Below are 26225 nucleotides of genomic sequence, written 5' to 3' on the forward strand. Positions count from 1 at the left end.
ATTATCATATTTATATGTTCGTTCTCTTTCTCCCTACAAAATACCAATACATTTTCACAGCTTTCTCTCACAATTTGTCTTTTCTCGGTTACCAAACACTCCCCTTCAATGACTCATCCATCTCAATCCTATTCCTACGCAAGCTTCTCTCCCTCTGCGCCACCCATGCCCGAGTCACTCGGGACTTCCCGTCCAAATTACTACAATCAGACCAATTACGGGTCGGTCTCATCACATGGGTATCCTTCGTTTCCACCCGGGACACACCCGGATATCATTCGGACCTTCCAGGCTGTGGACAATGATCGAAGTGGGTTCATAGACGAGACAGAGTTGCAGCGAGCTCTCTCTTCTCATTATCAGAGGTTCAGCCTTCGGACTATCCGGTTGCTCATGTTTCTTTTCAAGAATCCGAACGATTCTCTCAGAATTGGTCAGTTTTTTTAAATGATTTTGTTTCTCTCAGTTTTCTAGAAATTTCTGGAAACCCAAATGAAGAACAATCTTGATTTGTGGGTTTTCAGCTATATAAACTAGAAAAAAAAATTATTCTGCTCTGCTTTACGCTTGAATTTTGATGGAATTTGGTCTCATTGTCGTATTCGTTTTTGCCAACAACAACAAAAATGAACTCCAATTGAATTTACAGTGTAGGTATATCATACATGTATGTGTATATGCATATAAGCCGGCACATACTATTTGGGTGGCAATTCATTTTTTTCGTGTCGACATAGCCATTTCCAACACGAACACTAAACGTGTTCAGTTAAATTGGCCTGTCTAATCAAGGGGCTGAAAACGTGTTCAGTTAAATTGGCCTGTCTAATCAAGGGGCTGATTGTTACCTATATGCGTGTACGTTCTATAAGGATTGGGGCAGCTGTAATAGTGTCAAGTATTGCCAACCTTTTTTTTTTCTTTTTTAGCCGAGAACTCCTCTAGGCAGGGTCCATTCGAAACTCACCTTAGGGTACAAGCCTAAGGTGCATAACCGCACCCTAAGAATACACCGGCTAAGTTGGGGATGATAAGGGAGGCTAGCAAGGTTCGAACGCTGGCCAGGCTGAAGCCAATGCCAAGCCCTTGCCAACTCATCCGAGCCTCCGAGGGCTATTGCCACTATTTTGACAAGCATATTTGTGATCAATTTTAAGTTTCATTTAAATTTGGTCTTGTTTCATTTAGGGGTTTATTTGACAACTCATTGAGTATTGTTGTTATTCTTTTTCTCAATTTTTGAAGATTTTGAATTCCTGTTTCAGGTCCTAAAGAGTTTGCTGCATTGTGGAGTTGTATCGGTCAATGGCGGGTGAGTAATCTTGTACCTTTTTCATTCATGTGTTTTCTTTATATCTATTTACTAGAAATTGATTAATGGTGAGTGAACTTCTATTGATCAGTGAAGAAGAGTCACTGTAGTTTCGATTGGAAGATTTTGTCTAGAAAACTAAGTGGAACATATGCGTAGTTGAGCTTATACAATACACTTGTTCAATGAGACTAGTATAATTATTATTAATAATGACTTTCTATTGAAGAAACTTTCAATTCTTTCAGGAGCAATAAAGAAATTTTCGGTGGAAGCAAACTAGACTAGTGTTATTATTATTAATTTTCTTCTTCGTTAAGGCTATTTAGCTGTACATTTAAGCAATGTGTATCAGCACCGACTGTTGCAGGCACATATTTGTTGGAAGAATGTCTTAATCTTTGCAACCTAATCACAGAAATGCCATTTTAGTTGCTAAAATTGTGCGAATTTCCTTTCATCCATCACCCGTATCTGTCTTGTTCTTGTTTTTTAGATGTTATATAATTCACTTTGGATAACTTTTACATTCTTTTAAATCCACGTTCCCTTTTTATGCATTTGTAGGGCATTTTTGAGAGATTCGATAGAGACAGGAGCGGGAAAATTGATGCATTGGAGCTAAGGGATGCTCTCTATAGTATTGGATTTGCAGTTCCAGCTTCTGTTCTTCAAGTTCTGATATCCAGATACGACGATGGAACCGGCCGGAGAGTTGAACTGAATTTTGACAGTTTTGTTGAGTAAGTCTCCTCCCGCCCTTTCTTTTCTTCAAGGCAAGTGTTTCAGAAGAACATGAGATGTGGCAATGTTTCTAAAAATGTGTTTTGTTGGATATATGCAGGTGTGGGATGATTGTGAAGGTGAGCAAATGAACCTCGGTCTTTAATCCATAAATCCCTTTGGAACTTTGAACCTATCTATGAATCCATTTATTTTCTTTCGTTGCTCTTCTTTTTCAAAATATATAAATTTGCTTAACTTGTTCTGAAAAGATACGAAAATAACAATCGTTTTCGAAACATGTTTTGCAAATGAATATACATGTAATACATGAGAGCTATTTCTCATATGATTTCTGCATAATGCAATTTCAGGGTTTGACAGAGAAGTTCAAGGAGAAGGATACGCGTTATACTGGCTCGGCAACACTTACTTACGACACATTCTTGACCATGATCATTCCATTTCTTGTAGCATAGTAGCTCTGCTCTTATAATTTTATTATTATTATTATTATTATTATTATTATTATTCTTGAGCGAGATATTATTTTATTTCTTGTATCATAGAGCTGTATCATATATTATTCATTTAATTATCTTTTATTTGTTTGTGCTTATGTTAGCGTGATTCATGAGAAAAAATTTGTATACGGAAGTGTATGTGAAATGGAAAAGATTTGTGTATGTATATTGAATAATATATTTCTTTCTTTACGGAACTTTCTACAAGACACTGATGTCATTTGGGGAGCCTTCTTTCTTGCTGAACTTTTTTTAATCTATTGTATTACAGTTGAATTCAAATTAAAATATGTGACTGAGAAAGTCATCTAATTGGGGCTGATATTGAAAGAGGCAGTTTATATATATATATTATTTTTATAAAAAAAAAAAAAAATTCCGAGGAAATTATATAAGTTTTGGTTAGGACTTGGGCCTCATCCTCTAGAAATTTTTTATCTTTTTTAAGGCAAAAAATGTTTGATAGTGCTTGGCTACTATGCTAGTTTTGAAACTATTTTCTTTTACATTAGTCCAGTATATTCACAGAGAATTAGAAAAGGGTTACTTGTAAAATTTATTATATTTTCTAGTATATTTTTTGAACAAGCATGATTGTGGTGGGGGACTATGATAATGACATGCAACGGCAACCAGAAGTGAAAAATTAAGATGTGAAAAACACGTAATTGCGGTGGGGACTCAGGACTATGATGATGATATTCAACCAACGGTCATATTAAGGCAACAGGAAATCAAAATGATGATGTTAAAAAACCACTATTGCGAGTAAAGTTTTTAACACAATTAAATTGGTGTTGAAAGCTCTCTCTACACCATTAAGAGTAACGATGAGTCGAAGAACACCATGCATTGATGGGTGTTGAGGGCCCATATTGACTATCATGAGGTCTTTTCTTGTAGCTGTTGCAGTCATAAGTTTTTCCCCGATTCATTCTTCCATGAATTGCTGAAAGCGAAAAGAAGTTCATCAAAAATTAAGCGAATAATTCAAAATGACTCATCAAATTAACGAGTTTTTGTCTCTCGAATACCCAACTGACTAATTAATTCTTTATAACGTACTCTATTTTTTTTTGACAGTTTAATTGTGTTGAAAACGTTACAACAGAGAATCCGGACGCTCCACGATATTTGTGTACGTTGAAAAAAAAACTAGTTGAAGCATAAAAGAGTTTGAAGGTGTGAGCTAAGTCATGTGACAATTCTGAGCATGAAATAAATTATCGAAGTTGACAGAACAAGTCATTACATTGTAGACATACAAGACGATGAATGAGTAATGTGCATGATACATTCATAGGCAATTGAATTTATGAAACCACATGGGTCATGCACACAAAAATAAAGACATGAAGATGATGACCACTATCCGATACATGTGATGCACATGCTGAAGATTAAAACCCAATTCCAGCAATCTCACATGGAGGAGGCATCATGAAGTAGTACTACTAATGGTTTTTTTTTTTTTAAAATGAGGGTCCAAATGCTTGAAGCGGATTGCATGAATCTTGATCTTTTCATACGGATTTATTCCTGACCATAACCTCACTCAAATCTAGGGTTGCAACTCGTGTGGAATGGTTGAGTAACGTGAGTTACAGGTACACCGTGAATTTAATTCAACACATAAAACATTTGACCCAAACTCTATCTTTAACCCTTCTTTCTCAACCCGAACTCACCCCATCCTTTTACTTTTAAACTCGAACTTTGATTTCAGGTTAATTCAAATTATCTATGTGACTTTCCTCCACACTAAAAAATTATGTTTTGTTCGGTACAAAAGAAGTAAGAGATTTGGAAGAAAGACAAAAAAGAATGAATAAACTTTCTTCATTTGATAAAGAAGAGATGACGAAAGAAAGGATAAATAGAAGGGCTGAATCATCCCTCCAAATATGAGAAGAAAAAATGAAAAAAATAAGTGAATTACTAATATCCTAATTTAAACTCCCTTCCCTTCTCTTAGACCCAAAATATAGTAAATTATGAGTATATTTTTCCCTCATCCATCCAACCGAATAAAAAGGAGCAAAAATAGATTCAAACGCTTTAATTTATGCATTTTTGCGTGTAAAATTTATGCCTATATACATGTCTTAGTCTGTACAAGTGCGTATATATTAGAAAACAATGCCGTATATTCAAAACTAGTACCCAAAATTCTAATCCACGCAACAGAACTTTTTATATAATTATTTAATATTATATTATTATTATTATTATTAGGAAAAGCAGTACGAACACAGAGTCACCTCACGTCACTCCTCAAATTGCTCAATTCTCCTTTGAGAAGGACAGTTCACACCAACGGAACCGATAGTTTTGTGGCTAAAAATTCAATGGACCTAAATGGATTTGACTCAATCCACACACATGTAAGTAACCAGTCCCAATAGACAATAGATGTTCAAGTACTTCATGAAAAACCATGAAAGAAAGCTTGTCCCATGTTCAGAATGGTCGTTCTTCAAGCGCAAAAGAAAGGCATAAACCTTATCGGATACGATAACTACTCACTTTAACAAATCGGCCTAAGTATCGCCACTCATCAAATAACGCTGAAGAATAAAACTATAACCTTTTCTCGAGTGAAAAGTTGAACATGAAGTTCCAAGAATTCTGGATTTTCAATTAATGAGCAATGATACAATTGACAACACCCAACTAGCCAGGTGGTTCCACGGCTATATGAGACACCTGACTAGGGAAGTTTTGAATTTCAAACATCAAAATTACCACTTTGTCATCCCTGAATTATCATCTTTTACAATGAATTCCTCTTTGTTTTACAAGAAGTGAACAGTAATCAATTGGAGATAAGATTCAACAGAACCATGAAGGAAAAAAAGAAATACAGAAAATAATATCAAAACAATATTTTCCCTTTCAACTTGGGCTATACAAGTTTTTACAATAATAAAATTCAAAACAATAATAATGGAAGTCACTAAGTTCTACCCCTACCATTTGCTACCCTCGACACAATCATATAAGCCCTCTCTATCTTCTCTAAGATAATCATTATAATTCAGGAAAAATAAGATAATCATTATAAAATGCTTGTTAAAGAAATTTATTTCCCTTATCATAGTCCTACCAGCAATGGGTTTCACTTTATTACCTTTTTTTTTTTAATTTTTTATTCTCTAGTCTCTAGATGAATTTACCTCTTAAATAGAAGGCCTTCTTGATCTTGAAGTAAATAATTTTGGTAAATCTCATTGTACATGATGGATCCAATGAAGTAAACAGGAAAAAAGCTCTAATCTGGCACCGGTTTTGACGAAAATGAAAGTTATGCAGTGGTTGATTCCCTGTAAAGAATGAAGCATCGGATTAATTAAACCAAAAAAATAATAATAATAATCAAGAAATAAAAAAAATCTTACCGCCATATTCTGAAAATATAATCATAGAAAAAACCATGGAGCTTGAACAGAGTATTACCACATAAGTACATATCCAAAGCAAGGTTGATTTAAAATCTTAAATGGACATTGCAAAATATGGCCTACCGGCCACTGCATAATAAATGGTTCGAATTAAGATATTTAGACTAAAATGGAAGCTGGACCCTTGTAAGAATTGGATGCAAACCAACATAGAAGTGCATAATGTTTCCTCAATTCAAACCATATTTATGTGATCTCCTCGGTTCCAATTAATGTCAATTAGCTAAATCCATAATGATGCAGAAGTCTTGAACCACAAGGGTTAGAAGGTCCATTGTGTTGTTGGGACCACGCAAGAGATAACGTTCTAAAGGTTGGCATATCATACCACCTAGGGTTTTTGTCTCTGCTTGTTTCTCTTATTCCTCCTACCGGAGAGGTTGAGGGATCAAGTTCTCATTGGTACAATGGTGGGAAAAAATGGTTGGTAAATAAAAAAGTCTTTGATGTTTTACCAACTTGGTATCAGATATTGCGGTAGCTAGCCAGTCACTATGTGAACCTGTCTAGTGGATTCGCCCGTCTGTCAATCTTATCGTCTTTGGAGCATACTCGTGCAAGAATACTCTTATGCAAGCATGGGCTCCATGATGTTGAAAGCCCCAAGGCAACTTTGTGGCTCAAGCATCTTTTGATGTTACAATTTTATAATTTACAATGACAGTTTCACCCAACAAAAGGGATTTGGAAGGTCTTTCCTACAAGAGCTACCCCAAGAAACACCTTACGGTTTGATAATTTCTCGATTTTACAATAGATATTACAAAGCCAATAACATGGAATAATCTGATCCGGAATCATAATTTGCTAATAGATTGAACCTTGATATTTACTTCATGAAGGGAAGGGAGATTATAGATTGATTGAACCTTGATATTAACTTGGTATGACACCAGAATATATTGAAAAATATTGCACCCCAAGGCTGATGAAACACATTCTCTCCTTTAGGAAAGGAGAAAATGAAAGAAAGGGAAAAAAAAAATGAGGACAATAGGAAATCATTGTCAGAGATAAGCTCGCAGCTGAAGACAAAGAACTGATGAGCTTTCAACTTTGCCGATTATTAAAAAAATCCAGAAGCAGATTGCCGAAAGATGGACTCTGATGGCAGCTTCCTTTCCCTGATAGAAGCCAATTTGGACTTTTGTATAGTTGAAGACAGAGAGAATATTATTCACTGTAAGATTCAAACGCATGATAGCTATTGGAGATGAGGAGGATGGATGGAGACCCATAACCATCTCTAAATAAACAATGTTAAAACAGAGTTACTCTCAAAATTGAATGTTTACGCAGTTGACCACTACTGTAATCAAATTTTCAAACATAGCGGTAGTGAATGCGTATGGTGGAAAAATTCTTCCAATACTACCTAAGAGATAATATGGAGTTCAAAATACCCCTATAAATGTTTCAAAAGACATAACCATGTGATTTTGGATTTGGTGACTCTTCGGAATGAAGTACACGAAAACTTTTTAAAAGATCAGTAGAATGGGGTCACAGCATTAAAATCATCGGTTTGCCAATTCAAAAACAGTGCAAGAATGGGTGAGTCCCCACCCATATCTTATTCAAGTGGGAAATTTACACTTCAAGGTCATAGAAGTAAGAGGAAATTAGATGTATTACCAATTTTTTTTTTTTTTTTTTTTTTCGGACTAACCAAATAATAATGATAATAAAAATAATAAAATGATACAAGGAAATAAGGAATTACCTAGAAGATCTCCCCTTGAAATATAGGGGAGAAAATTCTGAGTGATTTTTACTAACTCTTTTTTTCGCTGTATTTCCCTCACCCTCAATTTGATGTTGGTGAAATTTTCTAGCTTTCAAGCATAGATAAGGCATACTATGGTAAAAATCAGAAGACTTGCAGCAGACAAGGCCTGCAAATACAAAATTAAGACATTAGCATTAGATGCATCACTTCACTTATTTAATTTAGCAAACAAGTTCACTATTATTAGAAAATAAACTCCAATAGTGAACTTACTCCATCAATAAAATTGTAAAAAAAATAAATGGCGTTTATAAAAAATTGAGGTAAAGAGTTTCTTACATTAATCTTGGAAGCTGAAGCTATATCTATCTGTGGAAAATAACCCGCTAACCCTATATTGTAAACTGGAGTACCATCAGGATAATACAGCCCAAAGTTCCTCTCCGATGCCGGACCAGGCTTTAGATTCTCATTGAAAAGTGCAAAAACATATATATCAATTGGCACTGATGGCCTCGCTGGAGTACCTTGCCTCTGCTGTATCCGTTGCAGCAAATTACCATTATATATTCCCGCATTCTCTGGTGTAGCTCCTGCCTCATTGGGATCCCCCTTAGATGGCCAACCAGTCTCGGAAATTTTAACTTCAATGTCTGTATGCCCCATTACTTTGATTGCTGAATAGACAGCGTCAATTTGAGCATATAACATGTTATCATACTTCAAATTCGTGTTGGGATCAGTTGTCCCTGTATTAGGCTGGAAAAGTACATACTCCAATGAAACCTGATCAGGACTATCTTTGTATGCAAAATATGGGTAAGCATTAATGAGGAAGGGGGAATTAGTCTGAGAATGAAAATTGAGAATGGGCTGGATGTACTGGGCAAGATCTTCCCGGAAAGATCCCGAGGAAGGAGGGAATGAATTAGCTAAGATGGCAAGTGAATGTGCCGTTGTCACGTAAACTTGTTCGCTTAGTCCAAGATTAACAACAGCACCATAAACGGTTTGCATTGCCGGGAGGAGATAACTCATTGACTGAGTATCATTGCTTGATAAAACCTCATTTCCAACAGTGATGCAAGTGATCTTGGTCTGGGCAATGTAGGGTTGAACATTCTGTTCAATCCAAGTTTGAGCTTTGATGGGATCAGTCATATTCAAAAGACTGTCGTCAAGTCCAATCACAAAATCAACATTAGAATTGGAGAATGCTGCTAATACATTCGGATCAGCATCGTAGAGTTTCACTCTGCTGATGTTGAGGGATCTGAGGAGATAGGCAACTCGGGTGGGAGTTGGGAGATTGTTGGCAATCTGGCCATAGTTGATTCCAACCCCTACCCCGAGGATTTGAACAACTGAAACTGAAAAACATAGTTGAAAAGGGAGCCAAAATGTGTCCAAACAGAAAGAAAATCAAAATTTGTATTGGAATAAGAAAAATATATATATATATAGAAATGAATAAATTTTAATGACTAGCAAACAATTTTTTATTTTTTTTTGATAAGTGACTAGCTAACTAAAATGATATTAATAAGGAAAATAAAAAGTAAAAGTTAAATAATATTTCTGACCAAATCCAAGATGCCCAAAAAAAAAAAAATCAAGGATGGAACAAAAATTAATTTAATGTTTGAGAATCAATAGTAATAAAAACAGATCATGGATAAATGATAAGTGAAAAATAAATAAATAAAAATGAACCCATATCAAACTTCAAGAATTTAAAGTATTAGAGCCAAAATAATGTAAGTCGCATAATCATAATCAAGAATAACATCTAGATTGATTCTCAAAGCCCAGAGCTAAATTCACACCACTTCATGATACAACTGGAAGTTCATTTTTATTAGCTATGTCAACTATGTCAATGAGATACCCATAAACTAAATAGGGAATTTATACTGCTGATTGATGAGAATATGCCGGAAAAAATAAAAATAAAAAACTTGAATCTTTGATATCTCAATGTCTCGTATATATCCAAGACAAAGAAAACACACACACACAATTGGGCATCACGCAGAAACTGGTTGACATAGATGACGTGAGTTGAAGACCCAAAAGTAAGATTTCAAAATTATATTTTCTTAAATTCTTTCAACTTAGCTTCTTTTGATTTTTCTTTAATTTTCTTAGCAGCCAAACAGTCATTGAATTAGACATAGAGAGGGAGAAGTAGAAGACGAACCAGAGAGAGTGAGAAAGAAGAGAAGCGCTGAGAAGAGGATTGGGAACCTCTCCGCCATTAGTGCTCGGTGATCCGCGCCTTCCGTTTCTGACTCTTCTCCTATATCTCGGACACCTCAATGTTATGACGCCTATAGTATATACATGTGTTTGTGTGCGTGTATATATAGATTTATTGCGTCTGCGTTATTTTCTGACTGCAATAAAAGCAGCGAATTGATAATACAGTAGAATGGAATGGCACCAGTGCCGTATACTCTTTTTTTATATATTCAGTTTCAGTCTCTATCTTGCCGGTATTTCCGGTCCCAGGTGATTAACCGACGTGCTTTTTATTTCCTATGTCAAACTATGCAACACTTACATGTTTTACACCTCCCAATAAAATCTGTTAATTTTTCTTAATAATAGAAGGGATAATTTTTCTTAAAATCTGTTAACTTCTCTCATTGTTTTGAGAATTTATTCGAACCTCACCTAAAAATGAAATTATTCTAGAAACTTTACTTGGTAGTGACAGATTGTCAAATGCACTGGCTAATTTATTGAAGTGCCCTTAAATTGTTGTTGTAAATTACTAAAATACCTATATATCTGTGTGAGCATATAAATCTTTTAGAGAGAAAAAGAGGAGGAACTAAATATTGTAGAGAGACATAAACAAGTAGGAGGGAAATGGAATAGGGCGAACGCGGATTGTAACAAGTTGTGGTAGGAGGGGTCGAACAGAGCTCCAAAAAGCTAAACGTTGTTATTGGCGGTGGCGGTGGTGGTATGATGGAGTTTTCAACCGGAATTCATCGGTCGGAATCCATGGAGCCAAAAATTAAAAGAGGAAAATCTGAAAAATACAAGGGAAATATAATGGACTTCTGCAAATCTCTTTTCACCCTTTTCATTTCAAAATAGTTCCACTTTAAAAGGCAGATGAGAGACAACTAGACTACAATCACGTGTTTCTAATGAGGGAACCAAAATTTAAAATAATATGAATGTGTCTACTGAGATTAGGGGTGACAAAATTTGACACAACCCGTTAACACGACTCAAACACAATACGAGTTAAGCGGGTTCGAGTCATAAACGGGTCGATACAATTAACATGTTTAGTTAATCGTATTGTATTTGAGTTGAAGGGTTCAACTTGTATAACCCGTTTATACTCATTTAACTATACGTGTCATAAACAACTTTCTATTTAAGTATCAAAATAACTATCTAAACTTGTATCTATAATTTATTCTTTTATAAATTAAAGATTTTTTAGTAATTTGGTTCGATTTAAACTTATATATTTCTAATACTTATTGTTTGATTGAATATTACTAATAATTTAAATAATATAATATTTTATTTTAGTAAATAAGTCATTAACAGGTCGGGTTAGTATTAAGGATTCCTGATACGATTATTAAACGGATTGTGTTCGGGTTGAACTATTTAGTAAAATACCCTTAAGTTGATACGACAATATTATGACCCGCGAACATGAATTGCCACCCCTAACTAAGATGTATAGACAAATACAATACATACATATAAATTATATATTATTATTTTATAGATGTAGATATTAAAAAAAATAAACAGATAGAAATATACCTGCGAGAAAAATTAAAGGGGGAAATAGTCCCAGAGCTATCGCTTGCAACCCAACCAAAGGACTTTTGTACACTGGCACCCACCAAAAAAAAATACTAATAATAGAGGTACTTTTAGCCCAGCCCAAAAAAATAATAATAATAATATAAAATAAAATAATTGTAGTACTAGCCCACCCTAGAATAGATTAGTCCACCCCATTATGCATTTCTGGATTCACCCTTACTTTTGTGGGTGTTCTTCTTCCGGTGATTTGGCCATGGCAAAACACACACACACGCACACAGAGGGGTGAATAGTTGAATTTGGCTTGTGGGTTGTTTAAAGGTTAGAAAATTTTAAAAAATACAAGGAAAATAGAAGAGGGAGATTCCCGAAATCCTTTCTTATTTTAGTTTTTGGGTCCGTGCCAATGGATTCAAGTCTAAAATTCTTGGTGACTCGCCGAAGATGGTTGTTGTAACTCTTCAATGGAGCTTTTCAATTCGTTGTTCTTTAATGGAGCTTTTCTGGTTGGTTTGGACAATGATGCTATGGTCTTTTCACTTTAGGTGTTCCAGTTGGGTCTTTATTAAGGGGTTTGTAAGATTTTATATATATATATATATAATAGGGATAAGGGTATTATGGGTACTTTATTTAATTTAGTACATGAGCCTCGATGTTAGTGATGAAGAAGATGGAGAAACTGGTGATCTAACAGAAGAGAGGTTTGTGTAGGATAATTTCATTTTTAAGGGAAGTCTGGGTAAATTTTCAAACCACACGAAAAGTCCATGTAATTATGATAAACTATAAAGTAGATCTGTGTAATTTACTCATAATAGAAAAAGTAACAAGTCGTGACATCATCATATTTAATGTGATGTCATCTCTTCCTAACATAAAATTGTTTAATAAATTAGACTTTCGAATTACTTATCATTATTCATAAAAATAAAATATTTTTTTTTCCAACATAAACGAGTTTTCATTAAGAGACAACCTACTAAGTATCCCGAAATATTGTATATTCCCACATATTAAGGGACAAGATGCTCTATAATAATACAAGTTGAATTGTTAAAAAATTGACGGATGGTATTTTTTTAAAAAAAATTATGATTTTACACTAATAGATAGCGCGTTTGAACTTGCCCCCTAAATTAAAGGAGTTCTAAGGTGCTTGGGGCATACCAATTCATTGAATTGTGATTGATTGGGCATATCTAGGGGTAACTGATTTGACATGACACGCTAACACGACACGAGATAAGAGAGTTTGGGTTTGGGCTAATTATGCTTATGTCGTCATCGCGTCAACACGGATTGACTCGCTAACTAAACGCATCATATTTATGTTTGACCTTGTAAATACGATTATAACACAGTTTACCTCAATTAACTATACGTGTTAGATAAATGTGTCGTGTTCATGCCAAAAATGATCATTTAGCTAAACATGTAGAATAAACATGTCATGTTTGTGTTAAAAATAACTTAAACGTATTTTTTCGTATCGTGTCAGGTCAGGTCTTAACCCATTTATTAAACAGGTAATGTGTATTGTGTCATTTACATATGTAATAATCTTGTCGTGTTCATGTCGACTCTAATCGGCTCGTAAGCGTATTGCTACGAACAAAACACACCAAAACGAATTACTACTCTAGGCATATCAATCACTTAGTATGTCTAGTGCACTCTATAGTCTAAATCTACTCCTTCAACTATGTTGTTTTAAGTATTTTTAATTATTAATCATTAACTGATGTAACACATTACCAGTCATCCAAATAGTTCAACTTATTCTAACGTTCATAATTTGCTCCCATTTTCACTACCTTAAACCATCTTTATTTTTCTTTTTCTTTTTCTTTTTCTTTTTAAAATGTGAGTGAATTCAGTTGAACGTTTGATTGGTTCAGTTCATCATCGAATTTGTTGGTGAACTTTGATGTCATGGTAAAATTACTTCACCATAATTTAGAGGTCATGAACTCAAACTTTGAAACTTTGCATGCTAAGACAAGGTATATATGACTCTCTTCATACCTCCATACCCCATAGGCTTACAATAACGAGAGTCTGAGTTTGCCTTTTTTATTCAATTTTGAATCACTCGTATAATTTATTTTAATATAACTTTCACACTCAAGATTTAAAAAATGTAAATTATTGTGTACCATAAATTTGGATATATAATATGCTACTATTTATATGTTATTTCTTTCCCGTATATCTTTCAATTGTTAATTTTACTTTAGCTGTTTTTGTTTTTATAAATATATCAAAAAAGGTAGCCAAAAAGAAGATATGATGAAATAAATTAATGGTTTATTTGGGAAATAAACAAAAAAAGAAAGGAGCCATTTTCTAGTGCTGTCCTGCTTAAAGACTAAATAAGCCTCAACTTTTGACATTATGTTTCTCTAAAATAGCTACTCTCAAATTTGATACACTCTTTAAGCCCGAAATTTTATAATTTCACAAATTAATAATATGTAATTGTATGTAGATTAACCAGATTTCTTGTAATTGTAATAAACAAAATCTTTTTATTTCACATATTATATGTTTTGATTTCTCAAAATTGTGTTCGAAGTAATTTAACACGCCCGTGATTAGTAAACTAAAAAAAGACGAGAAATTATACATTACAACGATTGCAACGCTGAACGGACGACCACAAACAATCCACCAAAACAAATGACATTTGTAATAAATAGTGTAGCAGCCTAACCTAAATAAAAAATAGTGTAACAAAAAATAAATAAATAAATAATTAAAAAAATGGTTAATTACAATAACACCCCCTGAGATTTGCCATATTGACAGTCATATACAACATAGCCCATTTTTGAACAAAGACACCCCCTAAGTTTACAAACTTGAACAATGACACCCCATTTTAAAAAAACGGAGCCAAACACAGCCTTAAGTGATATGAAATGTCTAATATGCCCTAAGATATATTTTAATCCTCACCTAAAATGACCAAACTACCCTCTCATCTCCTCTCTCTCTCTCTGTCGTTTCTCTTTCTGTCCAACTTGACCAAACACAGCCTTATAATTGAATAAAATATTTGACAAAAAATGTGCTCCATAGATGTCCACCCAAAATGCACGGACGGTGAGGACGGGTTGGTTCGGGCAAGGTGGTGCCGGCGATGAGCTATGGGGAGGACTCAACCATGATGGTCTGGTTCGCGACGAGATGGCAGCGGCGGTGGACTCGGTCGTGGATGATAGCGAAGGCGACGACCGTGGAGGAGTCGGCCGTGAAGAAGAAGATCGGTTTTGATGGAGGCGGCTGCGAGCTTGGTTTTGATGGCAGCCGACTCGGATGGTGGGGAGATGGGGACGGCATACAATTGGGCCGTGGGCGACGGCCTGGTTCGGCTCAGAACGGCGATGGGCTTGTGAACCCCGACGTGGAGATAGGCTAGCTGTGACGGTGATGGGTTGGTTGCGGCTTCGACTGTGAGCTTGCGGATGATGGTAGCGAGCTCTCTCAAAACCTGTACTTTCTCTCTCTCTAACCTCTCTATGCTCCAAGCAAACAACGGCAAGAATGGAATGCGCCGGAAAATATGGAGTTCTCTCTACCCATCCACCATCATCACCACACACGCACCACCCTGTTATTTTTTTTGCAATTTTTTTTTTTCACCCAAACCCTAGATCCATTTATCTTCAAATTGACTCAATAATCTACATGACACTAACTGAAATATTGGGGCTTTGTTTCTAATCATCAAATAGACCATATGTGACTCAAGGAGGGTAATAGATTGCGGCTGTGGATGGCTCGGATGAGGGTGACAGCGGGACGGTGAGGAGCTCGGCTGTGGGCTGTGCCGGCTTTGATGCTCAGTGGGGAAGAAAGGCTCACAGGAATGGGAAGATGGAAAATTTGGAAGAAGAGATTTTTTGATTAAGGGTAAATTGGTCATTTTACATGGTCAAAGGGTAAACATGTACTTTCATCATGTTTTGGGATATCATTGTTCAAGTTTGCAAACTTGAGGGGTGTCTTTGTCTAAAAAATGGCTAAGTTGTATAAAGCTGTCAATAAGGCAAATCTCAGGAGGTGTCGTTGTAATTAACCCTAAAAAAAAAAAGAGGAATATCTTACACTTTACAAATTACTAATCCCTTTCTATTCACATATCACAATTTATTACAAATGTCAATTTCTAATCACATATCACAATTTGGTTGTATTGTAGGAAAGAAGTGAAAATAATAATAATAATAATAATAATTTTGGATAGGGATTTAACAACCTACAGGTGTCGATCAAAGATATTTCATGGCCTCAAGAAAACGATAAAATAAATAAATAAATAAATAAGGTGACTTTTCAATAGCAGAAATAGTGTAGCAGCCTAACCCAAATAAAAAATAGTGTAGCAGCCCACCACTAAATTAGAATAGAATCAAACAAACCTTATTTGGAAAACTATGAAAAGAAATAAATAAATAGAAACAACCATTATATATAATAATGGAATTGCTGACGCGCGAATATCAGTAAGTCGCACGTGTTTGTCACCACCCACTCACTCACGCGTTCCCAGCTCGCATCGCAAGCCGCGGGAAAAGGTCGGTGAAAAACAGCTCACTTTGTCCACGTTTCCGTCACCGGCCTTCCTTCCAATCACATTTTCCTACTCTCTATATAATTGCAATATATATCTTCCGTCGATTGTCTCTTTGTCACCATTTATATTTTTGAAAAATATCTTCTATAAAAATAAAAAATAAGTTATACTAAAAATTAGTATTTTCCTATCTCACCCGTCCATTTAATAAATGGTTCTGGGACATGACTAAGAATTGCTATGATAAAGAGGGATGTAGATGACGTTTTTCCGTCCCAAACCGCTTCACAGTCATCCCTTCTAATAAACTTTTTATGTAGATCTGATCTTTTAGTTTGTTGACATAGAAGGACTATAAAAACCTTTTCTTTTTCTTTTTCTCTTGTCAAATTATAAAATTTTGATCTCCTTGTTTTTTTGCCTCATTGTTTTCCCTTCTTTTTTTCCTTTCTCTTTCTCTTTCTCTTTCTCTTTTGATTTATAAAAGTAAAATAGTTCAAATACTTTGTTGCCGTGAATCGAACCATGCTTTCCCTAATTGAAATATATGAAGCCAAATGGAAAAAAATAATACGTAGTATAAAACTTGTAGTAGCTTTCTTTATATAAAGTTATAAACACACCTCTTCTTGCTGGTTTTGTTAATTTTGTAATTTTTTATTTATAAAAAAATTAGTCATTGATAAGCAAATTTTGAATATGATCTGCACTCCAAATTGGATTTTATTTATTTTCTTAAATGTAATTTTTTAACCAAAGAAATTTATTCTTTTGACTATAATTTCTCAAGTAGATATATTTACTTTTATATTAACCAAGTATTGCACTTTCAAAAATTCTTAATGGATTCGCGATATCGATTGTGATCGCGATGTAATGAATTCGGATAAAGTCAGTATAAATTGGTCGATACGAATTGCGTATCGAACTATGTACATTATCAACGTGAACCAACAAATTAACATTAAAGAAAATGATTTATTTTTGGAACATTATTGCTTTAGGAGACAACATTTTGATGTTTTCCTAATACCATTGCACCATATTTGTCACTCCATAATGCATGGTGAAACGGAAACTGTTTAAAAGTGCTTTTTAGAAGAAAAGTTCAAGCAATATAAAAACACTATATATAATGTAAAAAGTACCTTTACAAATATAAGATTTATGTAATAATTTTGGGCCCACAGTTTTCTTTGTAATGAATTAAGTGTTGCACAGTTTTTATAATTAGGTCCCATTTTGAGCATATAACAATGTCATAATGACATTTAAACTTTACTCAACATAAAAGTGCAAATAATAGACTTAAATAAGCTACCAACTACCAAAAGGTCAAATCTTAAAAGATCATATACATGACCTTTATGAAATTGGTTTTTGTTTTCTCTTTTTTCATTATTATTTTAAATTCATTTTAGGATTTAATTTGAGGGAGTTAATGAAAATTGGATCAAGGATTCTGTCAAGGGGTACAACCATAGTAGTTCATTACTAAAACTACTAATTTAGCAGAAAGAGTAACTTAGACGTAGGCTCGTTTGTTTCGAATGTTACCTAAAATATTTGTTTTTGTTTTTATTTTTATTTTTTAGTATTTGACAAAGGTTTAGGTTGAAATTGAGGTCAAATTCATCGGTTGGAACTTATAAAATGACTTGTCTAAAATTGATAAATAAATTATTTTTGTTAGATTTTGATATATTTTTTCTTCGTAAATATTTTACGACAACCAAACACTAAAAAACACGAAATATAATTTTCAAAAAATATTTTATACCAAAACAAACAGAGCCGTAGTAGTGAGATTAGACGCTACCATTGGCCAGCTAGCCTAGTGAGAGGTTCCTAGCTTTAGAGGTGAGAGAATCAGATGTATGCAATTTTTTCTTTGTTTTAATATCCAAGGTATCCGAGGCTTTGCCTCACCTAATCCATGGGACCGTGTAAGGCTCTCCACTCTCACGCAGATCGGATAAGGATCGGACTATGTCTACGGGTGTAGCTCCAAACGAATTGTTTGTACCTTTAAGAAATTGAACTTGAGACCTGAAACTTTATGAAACGTCAGAATCTAAGTTTTTTCTTCTTACTAGGCCAACCCTTTGAGATTAGATATATAAAGTCTTAATTCTGTTTGAAGAGACTATTTTTAATTTTAAACTCGTGACATTCAAATCACAATATAACTGTTCACACTAAAACGCTAACATTGCCTCTGAAGATATAAACCACTATGTGAAAATAGGTGTAAATTGCCCAGGTCATCAATGCAATAGTCCATTTTGAAACATATTAATCAATAAAACGTGTCATCTAGTCACCATACATATCCCACAAAGAGTAGAGACAGCATAGAAAATTATTAAAAAGAAAGAAATAAAAAGAAGTGGGAAAAGGAAAATTCGATTCCATTTAAGACTACTAATGTTGAATTACGTTGCAGATTTGAATGGAATACACTTGTATTAATATATCAAAAGTGTCTACAGTTCATGGCATACTGATTCTTTGGAGGCTCTTCATTTCACATGCAATTCACGTATGTTATTTATGATTTTGAAATAAAATTCAATTCGACCGCTGTTACAAAACTATCACAATCAGCAAATATTATCATCATGAATCAAAACATTTGAATGGCAGTATTCAATTTTTGTACGCAGCAGTTCAATGTAGAAATTTATCATCATGAATCAAAACATTCGAGAAATGACAGAAACTCTTTACCAACCTTTGACTTGGATTCTCATTTGTGATGGCAAACTGCAAACAACCTTAAGCCAATCAGGCACAAAGAGTAACAAGTAAAAACATCATTTTTTTTAAGTATAAATTGTAATTTCAATTATATCTAAAATTATTATGAAAATAATTGAGGTTTTTTTTCTTTTGGGTAAATTACACTGATCTATTTTGATGTTTGGACAAATTATACGCCAGTAGGCTGTTCAAGATTTACTACTTTGATCTCTTAAGATTTGACGCATGTGCTCAACCCTTAGTGTTTGTTTTCTTTCTGACAAAGCTGTTGAATTTTTTTATAAAATGACAATTTTATCCTTCATTTCTATAAAATGAAATATAATATATTATTATAATATAAATTATTGATTTTCATATTCAAAGTTACTTTCTACCGCCAACGAACAAATTTAGATGAGGTCAAGTAAGTAAACCTCAGAGGAGACTAAAATCATAAAATAATAATAATAAAAATAAATAAATAAATAAATAAAAACCTCTCTTATTTTAAAAAACTATCAACTAACCCCTTCAACTAAAGAAACTATCATAATACCCCTTGATATTTTAAAAAGTCTATCATATTACTCCCTCCCCGTTAGTTCCCGTCTAAAACTAATGAGATCGTATCACGTGCAACACTTGCAAAATTTTGTAGACCAAAATAACTTTGTAATTCGTAGTAACAAAATTGTCCTCCTCACACTATAATTTCAGTTTAATACAATATTAATATATTATCAAGGGCTTTATTGTCATTTCACAATAACTTAATGGTTCTGTCAATGTGATAATTTTTGATAGTTCAGAGAATTGTTTGATAAAAAAAAAAAAAAAAAAAAATTAGAAATAAGAGAAAAGTTTTATAATTTTAACCCTTTAATTTATTTCGTGCCCTTCTTCTAAATAACCCCGTCAAGACACGACAGAGTCCAACAATAAGATACATTGTGGATTATGGACTTCAAAGAGGCAAATAATGTACATATCACAAACCAAACAACAATAATTTACTCTAATATTGTTTGGTGTCCCTTCTGAGGAAGGTGAAGTCACTTTCACATTATAACTCAATTGTTGGCCTTCACATGAATACAACATTTTAGTTGAATTCAGAAATATATATATATATAATAAGATTGTGAGTATGTGAACCCCATTGAAATATGCTAGTCAAATTTTGAGCTGTACCTAGAGTAGAAGGTTGCCTCCTGAACAAAACAGGAAGTAGTCTTCTCCTTAAAGTTACTTTTCCCAAATGTTCCATTCATATAATTTTGACTTTAAATTTTATAAATTGGATAATCTTGGGAAAGTTCGATCTTGATTCTGGTTCACAAAAGTTATTTTGGCCTAGAATATGATGCTTTCTCTTTTCCATTGAAGTCTAGCTTTCTCATTTGAACACTTTTCAAATAAAAGTAATGCTGTCATTTAACAATAACATGAAAAAGCTCACTTTTTACAATATATGGATTAAGAAGTTCTCTTAAAGGGTCAAGATCATCTCACTTTACGGATCATATTCAAGATCATCATTTTCAATGATGATGGTGCGGAGTCTCTTAGAGAATCTTGTAATTCATCACCGAACACTAAATATATGTAATTCAGGTTGGCCCAAGCGGTCGCCTAGAGCCTCTAATTTGGATGGGGCTTCTCAAAATTTTAGAAATCTTAGAGTCGGCCCAGTATGTAGTTTACTTCTGTTATACGCATCGGAATTTTTTTCCTAAAAAGATATACAAAAGTGATTCAAACTTGATCTTCAAAATGTGATATAGGAGCCTTGTCATTAGACTGTTTATTTGAGGTTATAGTCAGAAAGTAGTTGATCTAACCCTTCTCATTGGTTTTAATTAGTTGTTAAGACAATATTTGTCAAACTGATAATGGTGATTTAAACAACTTTTTCACCTGGTGGGTTCATTACTGGAACCCCCAACTAAACAATAAAATCTTTCAAGAGCTTAGTGGACACGTGGCAGTATCTCTTTGAGAAATAAAATAAAAAATTATTCGGTATTTTAAAAAAAAAGAAAAAAAAAAAAAGAAAAAGAAAAAGAAAAACTTGCACAACAGACTTTAATTTTTCATAGATTCTTGGTTGCTTTTAGCTATAATAATAGTAGTTAACAGTGGTATGTATCTATTGTTATTCCTATCAATCAAAATAATCCAACTTTAGGCATCTGTTTTTTAAGTAGCCAAAGAAGCTTCCATTATTGATTTATGAACATTTTCATATACTTGAACAATATTTTATTGCTAGTTATTTTTCAATGTTTTTTGGTTGTGCCATTATTTGATTAAAATTCTAGTTTATTTTTCAATGGATTTTGATTGTGCCATTATTTGATTAAAATTTTATTCCTCCATCAGGGGCATTTAGTAGTTGAGTTGAGGGTGATGAGTACCCATGATCTAGACTCGCCAACAAATGTCAATATATTTTCCGTCTCTAATAGAAATTTTCTGTGTTTGTCAACATCCCACTGATCCCTACATAAAAATTCTGTTCAGTTTCATAAAAGGAAAAATAATTTTGGTTAAATAACTCATTATATCATACTTTTTTAGTTGGAATTTTTTTAAAAAAATAAGTGTATGGACATCATTTGGAGCTCGTGTTTCCAAACAGGACAAGAGGGGCAAAATATTGTCTATCTGGTTCAATTTTTTAAGACAATTTTATGTTTTTAGAACTGATTATCAAAAAGCTGTACAAAAACCCTTCGTGGTTCAATTTTGTGAAAACTGTTTTTTGAAAATTCAATTATAAATTTTTTTCCTTGAAAACTGTTTTAGAAAACTGTAATTTCAAGATAACATGAGCTTCTATAAATACTCTTACAAATGCTAAGCTCCTATGCAATATAGTTACCAAATGCTAAGCCTTATAAGGTCTTTGTAAAAGATCTTACGAGATTGAAGCAAAACCTTATAATATAGATGAGCTAATAAATAATTGTTTACAAAAAATAACAACAAACAATAAAAGAGCAGTGTGCAACAAAACAAACACTCTGAAGAAGTACCAACTGGTCCAACAATGGTTGTAACATCCCTGACAACAACTCTAAACAAGAATACTTTAAAACTACCCCATTATTCTGCATTCACCAAATCAGAGGTATGACCTAAATTTAAACACTTAGAAAAGGTCACCTTCCTTGTGAGTGTGAATCACACAATCTGAAGTCGGATAGGCAACGCAAGTCAACAAATAACCTTCCTTCATCTGATTGTCGTCAAGGAATGATCCATCAGACTGGTCGACGGAACCTGACTTCATCTGCCCGGCACAGGTGGAGCATGCACCAGCTCTGCAAGAATAGGGCAGATCAACCCCCGCACTCTCCGCTGCGTCTAGGATGTAAGTATCATCAGGAGCATCAAACTCATTCTCTTCGCCATTTGGTCCAATCAACTTAACCTTGTAAACAGCCATTGCGGATGCTCTAAAACCGGAAGAAGATTTCAAGCCAAAGACTTTAGAGATGCTTTTCACAGATCCTAGAGAGGATGGGCTCCTGAGAAAAGCACGGGCCGTTTGGCTCTGGGGTGCACTTCTGACTACGCAATGGGAGGGAAGTCTCATGGTTGACATGTTTACCTAGTAAACAAAGAAGCAAAATAAGGCTAATACACCAAGTGACAAAGAAAAGCAGCAAATTAAGGCTAATTCACCAAGTGGACACTGGATCTTGAAATATGGTCCTCACATTGTATAAATTAACTTAGGCCACACACGAGTGGGAAAATGAAAAGGATTCATGCAGTTCACAAATATGAAATACTTGTGGAAATGAAGTTCTCAACAATAATCTTCCTATGCCTATACTCCTGTGTAGGGCATGTTGACAATAAAAAATAAAACACATTTCCATAGCATTCAACACCTCAAAATGATGAGACAATTAATGTTCTGAATTATATATATATATATATATAATAAATAAATAAAAAATTGACAAATGGCTTTCTTTCACTCTTGGACTGTGCTTCCAAAAACCTTAACTTAAAGGCTAGATCATTTCTTAGAGCCAAGAGGGTGGTAAAACTGATTCTACCATTACAATGTTGCCTAGTCACAACTGACAAAAAATAGAAATTAAGAATCTATTTCTGTAAAATGAAGGCAATAAATGTCTGGAGCACTATGAGAAGAAGCAAGCGGGTGGCTCTCTGCTCTTCACTCGAGTCTCCAAATTAGACCAACGATCGAATTAAAGAGTCTATTTAATTAAAGAGCAGAACATAAGATATTGTGCAGTTGCTGATTGTTCAGACAAGATGAAAAGCCACCATTTCATTCATCTAAAGACCAATGCTATGTGTATAACTTGTATTACTAGGATAAACAAAGTACGATTGTGCAAGCAATTGCTTGGAATGCTACCCAGTGCAATGAACTACTATTCTCTACAATTCCACACAGTACAATGAACTTGTTACACATTTCCATGGCATCCAACACATCAAAATGGTGAGATAAATAATGTTCCAAATTTATGAAAAATTGACAAATGGCTTGCTATCACTCGTGGACTGTGCTTCCAAATACCTTAACTTAAAGGCTAGATCATTTCTTAGAGCCAATAGGGTGGTAAAACGGATTATACCATTACTATGTTGCCTTGTCACAATTGACAAAAAATAGAAATTAAGGATCTGTTTCTGTAACAAGAAGGCAATAAATGTCCGGAGCACTATGAGAAGAAGCAAGCGAGTAGCTCTCTGCTCTTCACTCGAGGCTCCAAATTTCACCAACTATTGAAAATGGCCCTATACTATATTGTAATAAAAGAGTAGAGCCTAAGATGTTGTGTAGAGGTTGATTGTTCAGACACAATGAAAAAACACCATTTCATTCATCAAAAGACCAATACTATGTTGTATAACTTGTATTACTAGGATAAACAAAGTACAACTGTGCAAGCAATTGCTTGGAGTGCTACCCAGTGTAATGAACTACCATTCTCTACAATTCCACAAGGTACAATGAACTTTTTATACATTTCCATAGCATCCAACACCTCAAAATGGTGAGTTAATTAATGTTCCAAGTCATATGAAAAATTGGCAAATGGCTTTCTTTCATTCTTTGAATGTGCTTCCAAATACCTTAACTTAAAGGCTAGATCGCTTAGGGCCAATAGGGTGGTAAAACTGATTATAGTTATACCATTACTATGTTGCCTCGTCACAATTGACAAAAAATAGAAATTAAGGATCTGTTTCTCTAACAACAAGGCAATAAATGTCCAGAGCACTATGAGAAGAAGCAAGCGAGTGGCTCTCTGCTCTTCACTCGAGGCTCCAAATTACACCAACTATTGAAAATGGCACTACACTATATTTTAATAAAATAGTTGAACCTAAGATGTTGTGTAGCGGCTGATTGTTCAGACACAATGAAAAGCCACCATTTCATTCATCTAAAGACCAATAACATCTTATATTACTAGGATAAACAAAGTACAACTGTGCAAGTAATTGCTTGGAGTGCTACCCTGTGCAATGAACTACTATTCTCTACAACTCCACACGGTACAATGAACTCGAAGCATCTTCACCGGAACTCAATTTAACAGAGTTCAAACACCATAGGCTTTACATAGAGATTTTGTAGCATACAATTCCTATCAAAATGAAGTGAAATGAAATATATTCAAGTTTTAGAAATCTCAACCTCAATACAATAGGATGGTTATAATATTACATACTGTTCCTCTTACTTGACTTTTCAGTTGAGAGTAAGGAAATTTCAAAATCTTGGAGCTGACAAAGAGAAATTTAAGTGTTCTAAAAAAGAGTATAGTCTAAAACACCTGCTTCTAATCAGAAGAAAGTTAATATTTAGATTCAACAACCAACTTGAGATGAAGGAGCTCTAAATGGGTAGGTAGCACTCAGCAGGGAGCTCAAGCCAGAATGGGGAGTGTGATGGTGGTAAGGTAGGACAAGTTGCTTAAGTTGCATTCAAAAGCATGAATTCTGCGCCTTGGAATTAGAATCGAAGAAATTAATTTAACATCCTGAACTAATTTTTCTTCCAATTCCAAACTACCAACCACAACTTTAAAATTATCATCTTCAAACAAAAATATTTAAAAAATTATAATCCCAAATGCAGTAAATTTTGGAATTAACATATAAGAAACTTTGACTATCAAACGAAATAATCAGCACATGTTTTGAGTACATGAAATTTCTACAAAAATTATAAATTTCACGAAAACATGTAACATCCAAACGCATCCTCCATGGATCACCAAATGAAAGCACACACAATCACACACTCATGCATGTACAGTTGCATACATGTTCATGTTTCCTATCAAGCTCTAGAACAAAACAAGAGATATAGATATACAAGAGAAATAGATATACATACAAAACAAGACCGTACAAGAGAATATAAACATACTCTTAAAGCAAGAACAGATCGAGAATAGCATGAAAATATATTCAAGAATAGGACATGAAAATCTTACAGATAGATTTGAAGACGATTTGAGGGAGCCCAAAGCCGAAATTTGGAGGAGCACAAGCTAAAGGAGACTCGAACTCCTTATATAGAGAGAGAATCTAGTGAAGTTTTGAGAGAGAGAGAGAGAGGAGAGGTGCCTTTTCGCATCTGGTGAGAGTCAAAGAAGATGCCCTAGTTGCCAAGAGCCAAAAGTCGCCAAAAGTCCAACCTGCTTCGCCCTCAGTGGACTGGTGGCTTTTGCCACTTTCCTTTTTAAACACCATTCAGTCCCCATCCTTACTTTTCTTTACCGTTCCAATATACTGCAGTTTTTTTTTTTTTTTTTTTTTAAGTACAATGGTGAGCTATTTGTTTTGTAATTGAAATTGAAATCCAAAGAAATTTAGTTCAATATCTTAAAAAATATATATTTTATTTTATTTAAAAAGTTAAAGTACTTAAATAAATATTTTTGAAAATGAATAAAATTTTAAATATTATTATTTGATTTTGATCAATTGCATGCTACCTAGTAAGTAAATGTATAAATTTTATTTATTTACTTTATTTGTGTAACACTATATGATTGACGGATGTGATCCCCAAACCATATACAAATTTTCTCATAAAATTCTTGACAAATATTTGTCATTCATTCAATCATTTTATTCGGGTACACTTTTATATTGGCTTAATTGTATTTAACACTCCACATTATTGCTTTATGGCCCACAATTTTATTGAACTATTTTTATTGTTCTCATTAGTTGTTCATTAAATAAGGTAGTGAAATGACTTTATTATTCATTTTTTAGAGAAATATGTTATTAAATATAAAATATATTAATTGTAAAGTTTCAATATAAT

General features: G+C 33.9%; 3 protein-coding genes across 6 annotated transcripts; 1 reads left to right on the plus strand and 2 right to left on the minus strand.

Moving 5' to 3' along the window:
• LOC132270464 (probable calcium-binding protein CML48) lies at window positions 1–2751 on the plus strand. The gene is made up of 5 exons (XM_059771641.1): window positions 1–433; window positions 1266–1312; window positions 1880–2055; window positions 2157–2175; window positions 2410–2751. The coding sequence occupies exons 1-5, from the start codon at window positions 109–111 to the stop codon at window positions 2512–2514; spliced, it is 672 nt and encodes a 223-aa protein (XP_059627624.1). The 5' UTR covers window positions 1–108; the 3' UTR covers window positions 2515–2751.
• A 2678-nt stretch (window positions 2752–5429) lies between these two features.
• Window positions 5430–10186, minus strand: LOC132270467 (glucan endo-1,3-beta-glucosidase 14). 4 transcript variants are annotated; one of them, XM_059771647.1, is made up of 4 exons: window positions 9950–10185; window positions 8089–9119; window positions 7800–7915; window positions 5430–5882 (listed from the first exon to the last, which is right to left on the minus strand). In XM_059771647.1, exons 1-3 carry the CDS (start codon window positions 10005–10007, stop codon window positions 7859–7861), a joined length of 1146 nt encoding a protein of 381 aa, XP_059627630.1. In that variant the 5' UTR covers window positions 10008–10185; the 3' UTR covers window positions 5430–5882; window positions 7800–7858. The 4 variants fall into 4 exon arrangements, with proteins under 4 accessions (XP_059627630.1, XP_059627629.1, XP_059627628.1 ...); XM_059771646.1 differs by having other exon boundaries at window positions 7744–7915; XM_059771645.1 differs by lacking the exon at window positions 7800–7915 and having other exon boundaries at window positions 8089–9113; window positions 9950–10186.
• Window positions 10187–21811: 11625 nt separating this feature from the next.
• On the minus strand, window positions 21812–25605 carry LOC132270472 (ferredoxin, root R-B1). Its single transcript, XM_059771652.1, has 2 exons — window positions 25384–25605; window positions 21812–22499 (listed from the first exon to the last, which is right to left on the minus strand). The coding sequence occupies exon 2, from the start codon at window positions 22491–22493 to the stop codon at window positions 22038–22040; it is 456 nt and encodes a 151-aa protein (XP_059627635.1). The 5' UTR covers window positions 22494–22499; window positions 25384–25605; the 3' UTR covers window positions 21812–22037.
• Between the last annotated feature and the right edge of the window lie 620 nt (window positions 25606–26225).

The sequence above is a fragment of the Cornus florida genome, unplaced genomic scaffold (genome assembly GCF_030987335.1).
Source record: "Cornus florida cultivar Cherokee Brave unplaced genomic scaffold, ASM3098733v1 CherokeeBrave_3.0.0_Hap2_Chr08, whole genome shotgun sequence".
In the NCBI taxonomy this organism is placed as follows: Eukaryota; Viridiplantae; Streptophyta; class Magnoliopsida; order Cornales; family Cornaceae; genus Cornus; species Cornus florida.